Source organism: Ursus arctos, unplaced genomic scaffold, assembly GCF_023065955.2.
Source record: "Ursus arctos isolate Adak ecotype North America unplaced genomic scaffold, UrsArc2.0 scaffold_12, whole genome shotgun sequence".
Classification (NCBI taxonomy): Eukaryota; Metazoa; Chordata; class Mammalia; order Carnivora; family Ursidae; genus Ursus; species Ursus arctos.
This window is the reverse complement of record NW_026622786.1, coordinates 12378356-12393774: the sequence shown is the minus strand read 5'-3', so window position 1 is coordinate 12393774 and position 15419 is coordinate 12378356. Positions and strand designations below refer to the sequence as shown.

Here is a 15419-nt window from a genome sequence, read left to right as displayed (position 1 = left end):
TAAAGGACAAATCAGACTTTTGTTTATTAAAAAAATACTTTACAGGGGAAAAAAAAAAACCTCTATGCATTCCATTGTCCTATTTTACAAAGAAATAGCTTAACAATTTAACACACTTAGACAGCTACAAAAAAGCACTGTGTTAAAAGGATTATTATTCACACAAATTTAGATTTAAGACTATTCATTAAAAACCTTTTTAAAACACTCGTTAATGTCAATAAACAAACTAAGGCCACACAACGCAAATAGTCCGCCAGGCAAATTATACATTTCATCTATATGCAAAGACCTCTTAGATAAATTAAAGCCACAGGAAAAAAAAAAAGTCTTAGCTGCCAATCAAAATGGAGTTTAGTCACAGAAAACACTATTACATGAAAATTTACAACGTGATAGAAGTAGTACATAAGTATTTCTTTAGAGAATTGAAAAGTGCTATATTAAGAGACAGTGGTCTCAACTACATGCACAAGTGGATCATAAAAAATTTATGAAGAAAATGGAAGGCCATAATATTTATGGAGATACTTGCTTTTAAAGCAACAAACTTTCAGGATGAGGATAGGTCCCTTATGTGCTAAAGAAAAACATTTGTCTTGTACATTTCCTCTACTTACTGCATGACCAATAAATACAGCTATTACTTGTTTAAAAAAAAACTTAGCAGAAATATGAATTTCTGCCATGTACTAGTGAAAGGCTCCTTTTTTTTAAACCTGTAGCAATGATAAAATAGATTAGAAAGACACAAACTCAATTATCCTAAAGGTATAAACGCAAATAAATTTTTAATGGCAAATACAGATGAAAATATAATGGGCTAATATTAATGACCAAGAATATATTCACTAAGGGTTTTCTTGAATCTTGGAGTCTCGTTTCTAAATTAGTTTTTATTCTAGACACTATTTATAGAGGGAAAGGCAATAAGCAAAAGTTTCTCCAGGCATTAAGTGTGAACTTTATGCCTATTAAGACTGATGCAAGATGGTGCAAGACATCTTTTCCTAAGGTTTGGTAAAGGATTTTATTTTACAAGCTCCATTTTCCCCTACAAGAGCTTGTAATATTAGTCAACTGATATTCCAACTGTCTCCAAGGGGAAAGGGCACCTTTCGAGTTTTTAATTAAAAGTAATAAAGTACCAGTGAAACAAATTCTAAGTACTGAATAAGCAAATTAAAAACAATTAAGCTTAGGAATTCATTTTTAAAGAGTTAAAACTTTGGAGGGGAAAACTAATATGTAGGTTTTTATTATTATTGCTTTATGAATTTGGGATACCTCTGAATCATACTCCTACTCCTAGCATATCTTGGTAATACAGAATGACTTCTGGGGCAGGGGGAAGACTTTTATCCTTATTTATGAATACCATAAAATCATTCTAGTGACTAAGTTAGGAATATTCATTTATTGGGTCCTTTCCATAAGCACATTTTTAAGATATCCCTCTGCTCCACAAAATACTCAAACTTACAGCCACATTCTGCAAGTAATCTCAAAGAGTTGGCACAACAGATAATATACCAAAAAGGAAGATCAGCTTAAATTTCAGTTACAACTTCACTGCCATCACTACTTTACAAATCAGAAGACGCCAGATTGCTCCATGCCTCACTCCACCAAACCAAATAATTTCAAGATTTAGAAAAGTTGCAATCATTTGTATCACTAAACTAGGATACAACTTTGAAAGCAGTAAGGAACTCAAAACTTGAGCTTTTATATTCATCAGTCTTTAAAGCATGCTATTAAATCTAATACTCACATAGGACATTCAGTTTCCAGATACATCACTAGCTAAATGTTTCTCTCTCCATTCTATTGCAATTCTAACATACAATGAATTTATTAGTACATGATTTTAAACATTTGTATACTCTTTTAATGTGTTTATATTGGAGGTGAGGGTAGAATGTTTTATAAAAGGAAAATGGGGATTTGCTTTTGATTGTAGGTCTTTGCAGATCCGCTGGTTCCTGAGTGATTATACACAGTGCTGGCTGTCAGGAGACAGTCTCCTTGTTTATTAGTAATGACCAGCTTAGATGACAGATGGCATCTGCTGGATGGCAAGTGGGAGATGGGGAAATCGGATCTTGGAAGACAAGAAAAATAAAAATAAAAAAAGTTTTTGCTTTAACAACCTTGTTCTTCATGATTATTTTAAAAAGCAAATGCCTGAGAAGAATTCTACTTTGCACAGCCTAGTAAAGCTCTATGAAATTCTTCTGGACAGAAAAACAAAAACAAGAAAACCCAAATCCACATACTTTTGTGATTAACCCCTCCCCCCTCCAAAATAACAAAAAACACCCTCAAAGGCAGGTCCCTTTAAAAACTAGTCTTGATAAACTAGAATTTACCCTAGAATTTATACCCAAGATTTTAAAACACCCCTGCAATAATCACATTACTTTTCATACCATTCTAATTACCTTATTTACAAAGATAACTAAAACCAACATCACTTCCAATTCATAAATGGTTTACATTGAAATGTTTCTCTATTTGTCTTCATCCTTTGTAACAGAGAATACATACATATACATATATATAAGGAATAATACAGATTCTAACTAATCACTGCAGTATTTGCTGATGGTTACTTTTCTATCGGTTTACACAGTGACCTCTATACTTTGCTAATATGCATTTAACTACACAACAATATTGCACAAAGTAATATTTATATAAGATTTAGCCTATTTCAGAATATTTTAGAGAAAATTCATATTTGATATTTCAAAAGATGCAGCTAAGTTTTCATGGTGACAGACATAAGAAAGCAGCATCTTTTTTTTGCCTATGTTAATGTAAATATTCCAAATCTCACCCTCCAGGAAAAAAAATCTCCAAATTGCACAATAACCAGGTAGATACAAGAATCTGGTCTTAGGTGTGGGGAATACTCTCCCTTTAATGAACAAAAGGCCTATTAACTAAGAGAAAGTGAAATGTGTATCATGTTAACATTCTAAAATAATAGAAAGTTAAGACTACACTAGCTATATGAACTGTGCCTGGAAAAAAAAATTTTTTTTTAAATACTCAGGCACTAAGCAATAGGTTACCTGAAACTCTAGGATGAAGTCTAGTGCCATATTCTTTATCAGATCACAGCAACACAGAGTAATAGTAAATAAACCCAAGTATTCACCAGTTAAAACTGTGAATTGAAGTGTCTCAACAGATCTTTATCATGAAAAGGTTGATGCCAAGTGACAAAAACAGTTTTTCCTAAGTTTCATGCACAAAATATGACAGTCTCATCAGAAAGATTGATATCATTCTCTAAGTCTGATACTCGTGATCAATTTAGGAAGCAAAAGTATCCACACAAAGTGTGAGGATGCTAGGTAGCAGAATGATGGAGTATCATGTCAACATTATCTCTCTTACCCAATTATCTTCCATAGTTACCATGTATTCTAGAAGAGATTAATGAACCATGGACAATGAATGACCAAGGACTATTCATCTTTAGATATTTTTAATTGAAATATCCACTGGGCTTTAAATAACAGATACAAAAAAAGACAGTTTGGATCAGAAAGTGCTGTGCTTTCTCTTTTGTTAAGAAACCAGAGAGCCACTGAATTTTCCTTAGAAACTGTTCTTTGTGGTTGGAACTTACTCGCCCGAGTACAAGATGCAAGAACTCTTCCCTGCAACCTATGCCATTTTTACTGTAGAAACTGAATCGGTGCCGTAAAGACACAAGTACCAAAGCATAAATCTGATCTTCTACCATAAAAACAGCAAATATGGCAAGAGACAAGGCAAGATAAAATTAAGGGAAGTGAATAATTTACCAAATAAGAATCTGTTACTCCAGAGAATTCTCAGTTTGATTTGAAGAAGAGATTGAATTGTTACCTCACACCTTAAAACAGAAAGTAGCAGCAGACCCACTATTACATACTGTACTAACGGGATAAGATACAACTCTTAACTTTGCATAATCTGTGTAAAAAAGATATGCTTGACATTTGTGGAATGTCATTTCTCTTTATAGAATTATAGGCAAGATTTCTCCAATAAAACTTAACTTAAGCCAGTTATAAAACTATAACTTCACATCAAAATTTAAAAAAGTTAAAAAATGTGTTTGAATATGTACATATCACACAGGAGTGCTCGAATGTTCCTGTAGATTGTGTTGCTGGTCAGAGTCCAGTCTACTTTCCACCTTTAAAACTGGAATAGGCTGAGTCATCTGATCTTGCTGTAGATTAAGTTCCGATGAAGGGAAGGACGATGAAGCAGTTGTCAAAAGCTGCATCTCTCTGCATGTTTCTTCAGATTCAGTTTTTACCCTCACACACTGCGAGTCAACTTCTAATTCTCGCTTTCCAGTTAAATCACAGTCCATGGTAGAACTGCTTTCTGTGTTTTGAGTGGCTTCCACAACAGGGTGGTACTGTTTAAGCCTTATATGCCAAGCTAAGCTGCACACTGCTGACACTGTTTTGAACTGATGAATGACATTTCTAGGGATGAAGTAAATATCATTGTCACACAGCTGAATTCTAGCATAACGAATGCCTTCTCGCCTCATTTGGTTTAGTTTAGCTTCATCCACCCACTGCACACACTGCAAAGAAAAGAAAAGTGGCATGACACTTTAAAATATGTAATAATTTAGTCAAATAAAATATCAGAATTAACACTGGAAAACAGTAGTAAGGCCAAATTAAAGCCAAGCAATACTAAATAATAGACAACTTTCTAAAATTTCCTGTAATGTTTGGGAAACACTTTTACTCGTATTTACTACTCTCTAGTAACAAAGTACAGGTTAAAGTCAGGATGGCCTAAGGAATCATTTAAACAACTATTTCAAAATGCAGTTAGGTACCGCTAATGGATTCTCTGCCACACAGAAGAGCAACATTTATCTGCTCCTGTGTCTTTCAACCTCCTGTGCGCAGGTGAAGGCACACAGTGCAATGGGGTTGTCAGCTGAGACTGCTTGCAGCCAGTACTGAGCAGCCTAGACCCTCTGACCATCTGGGCCCGCCTGGCATCCCGAAGATTAAAGGGATCTCAAGCATTCTGCTTGGGAAGCTCTGTTTTAATGATTTCAACACGCTCCACACACAGCTTTTAATAGTAATAAAATTAAATTTACCATCCCATGCATCCAACTATAAGATCAAATGCAAAATAAAATGGGTAACAGGCACTTATTTCTATTATCTCACTCGAAAGATAATAAAAAAGCAAGAGTTTTACCTGGGAAACCGGAGGTTCATGAAGGTCTAACTGAAGTCTCTGTACAACATCAGTAAAATCCTCAGCATGAAAACAAATCACATCTTTGGTTATGCGAGGTTGGTCACTCCTAAGATTAACAAAATCAAATTTTAGAAAATGATGACAACTTTCAGTTCTCCTATTCCTGGAACTGCTACTACTAGCCTAGAAATAGACCCACAGCTCCTACAAACAGAGTGTGTATCTGCTTCTTTAATCAAGATTTAAAAAATAAATAAAACACCAATAAAGCTGTTTTAAAAAATGAAAATTAGATTAGTTGTTACAAAATCAAAATAACAATGACTAAAAACAGTTTCATTCTAAACTAGTTCCATCTGCATCCTCTCACCACTCTGCCCACCATTTCCAGGCCACCCTGTAATGTCATCATCAGGATGGAACGAAGTGGAGAGAAAACGTATCAGCCACATGAGTATCATGCCTTCAGTTTCCGAAGTAGAGAGGGAAAAAGAGCTGAATGATGTACCTGAAATACGTACTGTCGAGCTGTGACTGAACTATCCTTCTAAAAAAGGTCAGATCAAACTCTATTCTAATACTGAAGGCCCTGAAGTTATAAATATGAAAAACAAAACAGTTTTTAAATAAGCTAAATTCTATGCTCTGAGCTTCAGGTTCCAACTGAATGTTAAAGGGTGCAGCCACTATGGAAAATAGTATAGCAGTTCCTCCAAATATTAACAGTAGAATTATCAAATCATCTAGCAATTCTACTTCTGGGTGTATAGCCAAAAGACTGAAAGCAGAGACATGAAGAGATATTTGTTCATAGCAACCAAAAGGTGGAAGCAACCCAAGCGTCCACTGATGAATGAATGCAGATAAACAAAATGTGCCATATACATATAATGGAATACTATTCAGCCTTAAAAAGGAAGGAAATTATAACACATGGTACAATATAGATGATCCCAGAGGATATTATGCTAACAAAAATAAGCCAGTCCCCAAAAAACTACTGTATGATTCTACTTATGTGAAGTATTTAAAGTAGTCAAATTCACAGAAACAGAAAGTAAAATGAAGGTTACCAGGAGCTGGGGAGAGAGGAGAAAGGGAGTTATTGTTTAATGGGTATATAGTTACATGTTTGCAAGACAAAAAAGTTCTCTAAATCTGCTTCACAACAAATGTAAATATACTTAACACCTCTGAAATGTAAACTTAAAAAAATGGCTCAGATCTTTCATTTTCATTTTATGTTATATGTATTTTACCACAATTTCTAAGAAAGTTATCTCCCAACCTTTTAAATTGAGTCCACATTTTCTCAGACAACATTAACCAACCTTGCAGTTGAGTTCCCTTAACTTACCATTCACCAAACTGTACAGCTTTCAAAACCCCAACAGCAGCCGTACTCTGCCAGTCAAACCCCTGACCTACATGGTCAGCATGAGCTCTTGTCCTGTCTTCAAAGAGGACTTCACGGGGTTCACTGGTCCGAGGTAGGTACTGGAGATTTTTAATTTCATTCATTGATCTGGAGTTGATTTGGTTGTGAAGTAAAGGGGGGGAAAGTATTAACAGCAATAAGGTGAAAAAGCCTGCTAAAATATCAAATTTTTAATAAGACCAGGACTAATAAGGATTCAATGATTTTGATCATAAGCATTTAACATACTATATTGTCGTGTTTTATATGATTACCTTCTTCCCTCAGGATGTTATGATAATATAGAAGCTGTGTCTTTGATTTGGCTCGTGTAGTGTTGGAATATATAAAATTTAGGTTTCTAGCAACATAGAACACAATTCAAAGTTCAAGGCTGTATGTTTCTTTACCCTGAGTCATCTTAACTCTCAAAACGTTCTACTCGACTGGATTCAAGATGGCAAACTGAGCATGAGCACGATTTCCTTCTACATTAAAATGAAAGTAAAAGGCTTCAAACTACTACGGCAGGGGTAAGGGAGAGGAGATGCATGAATGGATAGGAGTACAGATGAAACAGACCTGGCTATGAACTGGTAACTGTTGATACTGAATACATGAGAATTCATTATATTATCTCTGCTTTTTTATGTGCTAAAAAATTTCTAAATATAATAATATAAAGGTGATAGTAAAGGAATGAATAAGAACCAACAAAGGAAATCAATTAGTTAATGAACAATATCAACAAATTTCTGGAAGATAGAAAATGATTACAAGTGTCTTAGACTAATAAAACTGAGCAGAGAAAGTCACAGGCCTAGAATACACATGAAAGGAATGGCAACTAAAAAGGCACCTGGCCTGCCCAAAAGACCTTAGAGAAGCCTAAGAGGCAAGGGGGTGGGGGGAGAGAAAGAAAAAAGGCCAGGTATAATGATGACAATAGATAGAAACGAGGTAAGGCTGAAAAATGGGGAATTAAAGTGAAATTCTGCAAATAAACCAGTCATCTGCCACCCCTGTGGGTAAAATGAGGTCAGGCACCTACCCCCTTGGAAAAGACTATGACTGACCCCCCAGTATCCATCTCTCAGATTTATTTCCCTGACAAACCTCTGATTCTCATTAGGTATCTGCTCCTACCCTGTAAAGGACCTCATTTACAAGCTTCAGAGCTAGATCCTGATGAATCCTGACAAATTATGGTAAGTGCATTCCCCTTGCTGGTGACTGATTTAAAAATGGGCATGAACTGATTCTGGACAGCAGTTAAGACAGGAAATCTGCTAAGGAGACTTTTGGGAAGTTTCCAAGCCCCTGAAAGAGAAGTAAAAGAAAAGATACTTTTTTCTTCTATTGCGTATAACCAGATCTATATGTGATGCCTAGAACAGTAAAAGTCATCCAGCAACCATAAAGAAAGCCATTGTGAGTACAAAGCCCAGGCAGAGAGAATGACAGAGCACACAAAAGGAAAAGACCTGACTCCTTGATGAATGTACTGAGTCACTGACTATATATATATATATATATACACACACACATATATAGTGCCCAGAGCCAAGCTTCTGGACTTGATACATGGGATAACATTTTATTTTACGAACCAGTTTGAATCAAGATTTTTGTTGCTCGTAGCCAAAAGCATCCTGATAAACTTTCAACAAAACAACAACAACAAAAACCCCTTCGTGTTCTTCTCTAAAGACACTGAACTTACCATATTAATAGAACTAATGTAATCCTCTGGCATGTGGACATATTCTTTAATGTCCAGTTCTATGCCTATTAACTCTACAATGAAACCTACCTAGTGACAAGCCTCACTAAAATATAAATAGAACACACAGTAAGCCCAAAGCTTTATTTCTAAGTACGAATACGTCAACCACAAATCACCAACTATGCGAAGATAGCCTGTAGCAGACTGACAAAGACCAAAATAAACAATGCTATAATGTAAGAATTCAAAAGAAAGGTTAAAAGACAAAAATCAAGTGAATGCACCAAAATCAAAATCAAAAAAACAGGAAATATGAGGATAATCAAAATGAGAGATCTATTACTCAACGAACAGTAGTTTCAGAAAGAAATAACAGAGAAAATGAAGAGATTACCAAAGCAGTTAAGCAAGAAAAATTCCCAGAAATAAAAGGAGACATGAATCTTTCAAATTTAAGGGACCTACCAAACAACAAAAAGGATTAAATATAAGAATAAGAATGAAAGACCCAAATACGTCACTGTGAAATTAAGCTTTCAGAGAGGAAAAGAAAGATTACCTACAAAAAACCCCCAAAATTACACCGGCATTAAGACTTCTCATAAACAATATTACATACCAGAAGACAAAATGTTTTAAGGGAAAATGCATCCTCTGGAATCCAGCTAAACTATCAATTCTATTTAATGAGAGAAAAAATTTTTCACACATAGAATGATTCAGAATACCTTCCTTTTGTTAGAATATTACTTGAGAATGTGTTAAAGTAAGAGAAGGAAATAAGCCTAGAAAGACAACACTATAGGTTAATGTAGAAATGCATTAAGTGGGAAGTCCTAGGTTATTAACTGTGAAGTAAGCTTTTCACATTGAAGAGAACACAGAGCTCCAAAACACTTCCAGGTTAAAAAAAAAAAATGATGTATTAGAGTAGACAGTATGACTAAAGTTCTGGATTCTTGAGAATACATACAACGAAAGCACAGAATCCAACGTAACTATCAATATTCTCAAAAAAAAAAAAAAAAGACTAATTAAAAAAGCCCAAGTCATAGTCATAGTAGAAAGTATGATTCTAGAAGAAAGAAATGTATTTGGAGCAAAAAAGAGAATACAAAATATTAGAGATATGGTCAAGAAAAGTATATGTCCCCCTTCAAAAGAGGGGTAAATCAGAACCACAGGAAAACAGAACAATTTTCTTAAAAAAACCGCACAATCCAAACATGAAACTAATTAAAATGTACATGATTTTCAGTATCTAGGTGAAATACTGGAAAGAAAGATCCTTTTGTATATTATCCCTTTGAACATTAACATAACATTGGAACTTTAGAATACAAATTTTTAACCTACTAATTAGGTTTGCAGTAAACTTACCTTCCCATAATGTTATAAATGCCATTTACTGACTTTCAAATTGTAGAATACACCTACTGACAAAGCATATAAAACCTAATTATGGTTTTAAAGAATATGAATTAACCTCAACAATGTATAAGGACAGCAGGCAAAGAGCTGAAAGGAAGGAGGGCAAAGGAAGGGTAATTTAACTGTTTGGAGAACAGGAAGGAGTCCCTACCATCATACCAAGAAACTGACAAGTTTCCTGCCACAGTCTTAAAACAAAAGGCATTAAAAACAGAAATGGTCTTTTGTCTCCGGTAAAAAGGTGTTTGCCTCTGGGAAAGGTGGCCAGGACTTTTCATTACAAACCTCACTGTGCCATTTGATTTTTTAAAACCCTGTGCTTTATGTATTTAACTTTAACGTCCATAAATTCAAAGATCATTTTCATTTTTTAAAACCCTGTGCTTTATGTATTTAACTTTGAAGTCCATAAATTCAAAGATCATCTTCATTAGCAGTGCCCTTGATAACTAGATAGCTTCTCACATTGATTCCACCATTTTCAGCAATAAAGAGTTCTCATTAACACAAAAAGATGACATGCGTGTTTAAGTTCTGATTTATTCATTCTAATTCAAAGTGCTTTTGAATGCCTTATTCAAGAATATTTAACCCCAATAAAAATAAAATTTGATAGTCCCTCAGATTAGTGAATAAAAAATAAATTATTAAGTAAATGATGTTGGTACAGCTGCCTAACTACTTGGAAAAAAAGATGAATGTCTCCCTCTGTCCTGAAATCAATACCAGGTAAGTAAAACATGTAAATAATGAAATCACAAAAGTACCAGGAGAAAATGTAGATGAATATTTTGTAATACTCAGTGAGAGAAGGAGTTTCTAAGTCGGCCACTAGGAGAGAAACCTCAGAGGAATATAGATCAGTGTGTAAAGAAAAATAAACTGGGGGGGGAAGGGGGACCAAACTCAAAACTGTGAGTAAAGAAAAAACTGAAGCTAAAAGAAAAAAAATGAGCAGGAAAATTTGCAACATAAAAAAAAGTTAGTAGTCATTAAAAAAGAGAATTTAAATGAAAAACAGCCCAGTAAACAAATGGGTAAAATGAAAGGGGAATCACAAAAGAAGAAATACAAATCCCTCAAAGAAAAACTAATTAAAATGAAACATCTCTGTTCAATCAGATCAACAAAGTTTAAAGAAAAATGTTAATGGAGGGTATGGGGAAAAGGGTACTGTCCTACTATTTGCGTGGGAGTATAAATTGGTACACTTCTGGACCAACTTAGAAATGTGTATATACTCTGCACCTTTAAAATTTGTACCAAGAAAATAAACATGCATCTGCACAAAGATATATATATCCACCTACGTACCAACCAGCCAGCCAGCTACCCACAATCAGTGATGTGTTATACATTCCTAACAACCGGCTTCAGGGAAAGATAGCTGATTATAGCTGATTTGCTTATTCCTGTGGTATAAATACTCCTAACATGGCCAATTTCAAGCAACTAATGTGACCTCATTCAATGTGGAATTGGGAGGCTAATAATGGCCCTGTGAGCCTGGCTCCAGCGTAGCACTGTCAAAGTCCTGTTTACATTGAAAAATTGGAAGCAATTTACACTAAAAAAGAATTGGTTAAGTAAATCTTGATACAACCATTCAGTGAGAACACAGTAATTTAAAAATGGTGATATAGCTGCATCTTAATATAACACATAACTTATGGGGTTAAAAAAAAAAAAACCCAAGTGTTAAGTAAACATCATGTAAAGAATGAGTTCATTTGTGTACAAAGTTTAGGAGTATAATACGGACTGAAATTTGAAAGGTGAATATGCCTAAGTAGGTGGGATTATGGGTATTTTCTGCCTTTTTATTTTTTTTCTATTATCTGAGTTTTCTAAAAGTTTGTAACAATCAGGAAACAAACAATGGTCATTTCCTTTTTGGAAAAATTATAGAACAAAAAAAAAGTATACGGTACTTAAGAATTTAGGATTTCCCGACTCACCATCATGATACACAAAAACTGCCGTGGTCTAAGCAACACGCAGAAGTAGTTTCCTGCCAGGTTCCACCATGCCACCACTTTGCATTCATATATATTTTTTACAAAGTATTTTCATTCAGTATCTCAAGTACCTAAGGTTATTCCATACTTAGCTTTAACATCATTCCCTGTAAGCTTTAAGGTAAAGTCTAGACTAGTCCATTAAAACTCACTTCTGGGGGCGTCTGGGTAGCTCAGTCGGTTAAGCTAAAAGGGTCCGTGGACTGAGCCCCACGGTAGGGCTCCCTGCTCAGCAGGGAGTTTGTTTCTCACTCTCCCTCTGCCCTCCCCCTGCTCTCTCTTGCTCTCTCTCTCTAATAAATAAATAAAATCTTTTAAAAATAAATAAATAAACAAACTCACTCCTGGATATTTATTTGGGGTTATTTCCATAGTCTAAGGAAATATAAATTATTTTCACTCTTATTAAAATGAGATATTTTTCATAGTACTAGAATAAATTAATCTACATTGTTTTAAGTGTCTGTAACACAAAATATGTTAGCCCCATATGAATTACTATAGGAGATATACATTACTGGTTTCATTCAGCAAACACTACTGATCACCTGTCTATGGGTCATGGAGACTGAGAAGAATAAAACACAATCACTGTCCTCAGAACTCAAAATTTAGTAAAAAAACAAAAAACATGTAAACAGATCATTAATGAACAGAATGATGTGTAAACACAGAGAAGGGAACAATTAATTGTCTATGGGAACAAAGTAAAGCTTCACAAAGGAAGTAACATCCAAGTTTAGTTTTGAAAATTTATTTAGAGTTTGTCAGGGAGAGAGGAAGATGGCGGGGGGATGCCATTCTAAGTAAAAAGAACAGTGCAAAAGTACAGAGCTGTGAAAGACCACAGTTTGAAAACCGAACTCTGCATGGCTGGAACAGACTAGAAACAGATCCAGCTAGAAGTACTGATGGGGCCAGATTATGAAAGATCCTTATAGCCACACAAAGGAGTTTGAACTTTTATCTTGCAGGCAGTTAGGACCCAGGTTTTAAGAAAATAGAAAAAAATTAAATTTGCTTTTTTAGAAGGATGCCTCACTCTGATGACTATGCAATGAGTAAACTGGACTGAGAAACTGACCACTGAAGATTTACTTAAGATAGCTTTTCAAATAATCTAGACAAATAGTTTTCAAACGGTGCCCAGGTCTCAATCACTTTTATAAGCAACCAAACTTTTAAAAAATGCTTTTCCTTATTTGGGAAAAATAAATGTTTACCGTCGTCTTTTGAAGGGTGACTTTGGCATATCTGCTGTAGGGATCATCTGCTCTCCCGGCCTTACCCACATGATCGGCCCATCATCACTCTGGGACCTACACTGGAGTCGGAGGCTGGAAAGCGTACCCCAGGGCAAAGTCATCTAGAAGTCAGATGAATTAGTCACATTAAAAAAAAATTTTTTTTTACTATTTACAAGTTAACTCTCTACTACCCCAAACCAAAAGAAAGCTCTAGAGCTGGAAGTTTACTTTGTATATGTATATGAAGAAATAAATGCTATATTAGATAATTTATATGTAAAATTCTGAACCAATAATTTCCTAAACATTTCTATTCAAAACATTGGATAAAATTTAATTTTAATAGACAAGATTAATTTAATATTAATACTTTTTAATAGAAAGTGTCCACTAAAGTAATGATCAGAACTCTAATAATTGGCATTAACACTCACTTTCAGAAATGGTGATTCTTCTAACATATCAAGGAACTCTGGGAAATAATCACCAACTTCTTCATCTACTGCTCCAACAAGACTTATCTGCCGCATGGGACCTGCTCGGTAGGTGCCACAGCAGTATGTCCTGTTGACCTGAGATAAAACGAAAGAGGGGGGAGAAAGGACTGAAGTACACTGTAATATAATTAAAGAATTAGAATATTGTTTCCATTGTTGCTCTTTCTTCTACATACTAAGAACTCAATGGTCAGTACCTTGTATAAAGTCCATAGTTACAGAAAGGTGCCCTAGCACACTGACAAACACATTAATATGATAAGCGCCACAAACAGAAATTTCAAAGAGCAAGTTAATCTATGACCCCAACATCTCAAAGAAACATGGAAGACATTAAGATATACTTAAACTTCTCTGAGAATGATTTTTGTACTTTGTAAACACTAAAAATAAGTAATAATAACAATAATAATAACAAAGTGATCTTTATTTAAGAAAAAAAATCAGTAAATAAACAGTAAAATTGGTAGGGCAAAGAAAAAAAAAAAAAAGACCAAAGTCAAGATTAATCTTCCATATCCATTCTGTACTCCCTAGTGAAAACCTTCACATCAGGCCAGATACCAGGCTTAACTGTTACCAAACCCAATCTCCCTCCCAATTACTTGCATATAAGATCCTCTACCCCGGGCAAACTGATCTTTTTGTCTACTCAACTTACGCCAAACTTACTTCTACCTGCAATGATTTTTCTCTTAAATCTGCCCTACTTGGACTGTCCTCTTTTCTGTCAACCCAAATCTTATCTTTCAAACATCACTTCAAGACTTTTCTTCTGGAAGCCTTCCTGATCACCCTTCATGATCTTTTCCTTTTCTGAAATTTAATGTTACCTGCAAGCACACAGACATTTTCTATATCAACTCTCTAGAGAACTGAGGGCATATTTTATACCAATTGTAGCCCAGAGAATCCTAGCATTCAAATGGAATCTACTAGTAGACCTGAAACTAATAGTACACTGTATGCTAACTGGAATTTAAATAAAAAAATAAATGGAATCTACCAATTGATTTGATACAATCTGATATTATTCTTCTAAGTTATTTCTTGTATTTTCTTATATTCCCACACCCAACTTATTTTTTTTTTATATTTTTATTTATTTGAGAGAGAGAGAGCACAAAATGGGGTAAGGGGCAGAGAGAGAAGCAAGCTCCCTGCTGAGCAGGGAGCCCAAAGTAGGGCTTTATCCCAGGACTCTGGAATCATGACCTGAGCGAAGGCAGACGTTTAACTGACTGATCCACCCACGTGCCCTTCCCATCTCTAATTTAAAATGAATGTTTCTCAAGGGTAAAGACAGATCCATGCATAGATGACTAGACTAAAAATGCTTAATTCTAACCAGAATTTCCACCCTGGATCAGTAACCAAGCATTCTCTACCTTAGTTAAGGTGCAGATTAGATTGAAAAACCTAATATAGGGGTGCCTGGGTGGCTCAGTCGGTTAGGTAACCAATTCTTGATTTCAGCTCAGGTCATGATCTGAGTCAGGCTCCGTACTCAGCGGGGAGGTCTGCTTAAGATGCTCTCCCTCCCTCTCTCTCTCTGCCCTTCCCCCCGCCACACACGCTCTGTCTCTCTAAAATAAATAAATCTTAAAAAAAAAAAAGATTCAATTGTTGTTTTAAATACCACCTATTCTGCCTCAATACAAGGCATAAATGACAATCTAGTATTTCTTACACAGTTCTCTACTATTAGTTCTCTACCAGCATTTTCAGAACCCACTATTTTTTTTCTGTAGATAATTTAATAGCACCCCTATTCGTACACAATACACACAGAAAAAAAAAGGTCTTAGCTCCTGTTCTCAAATATCAGGGATTTCT

At 35.0% G+C, this 15419-nt stretch overlaps 1 protein-coding gene across 1 annotated transcript in view; it reads right to left on the bottom strand.

The window, feature by feature from the left end:
- The window catches only part of RSBN1 (round spermatid basic protein 1), a 45344-nt gene continuing 29925 nt past the window's right edge, over positions 1-15419 (bottom strand). Inside the window, exons 3-7 of the mRNA XM_026483722.4 lie at positions 13521-13658; positions 13063-13205; positions 6605-6772; positions 5245-5353; positions 1-4603 (exon numbers count right to left, since the gene is read on the bottom strand). Coding sequence (XP_026339507.2) covers positions 4133-4603; positions 5245-5353; positions 6605-6772; positions 13063-13205; positions 13521-13658 — 1029 coding nt within the window. The 3' untranslated portion in view covers positions 1-4132. The remainder of the gene's footprint in view (positions 4604-5244; positions 5354-6604; positions 6773-13062; positions 13206-13520; positions 13659-15419) is intronic.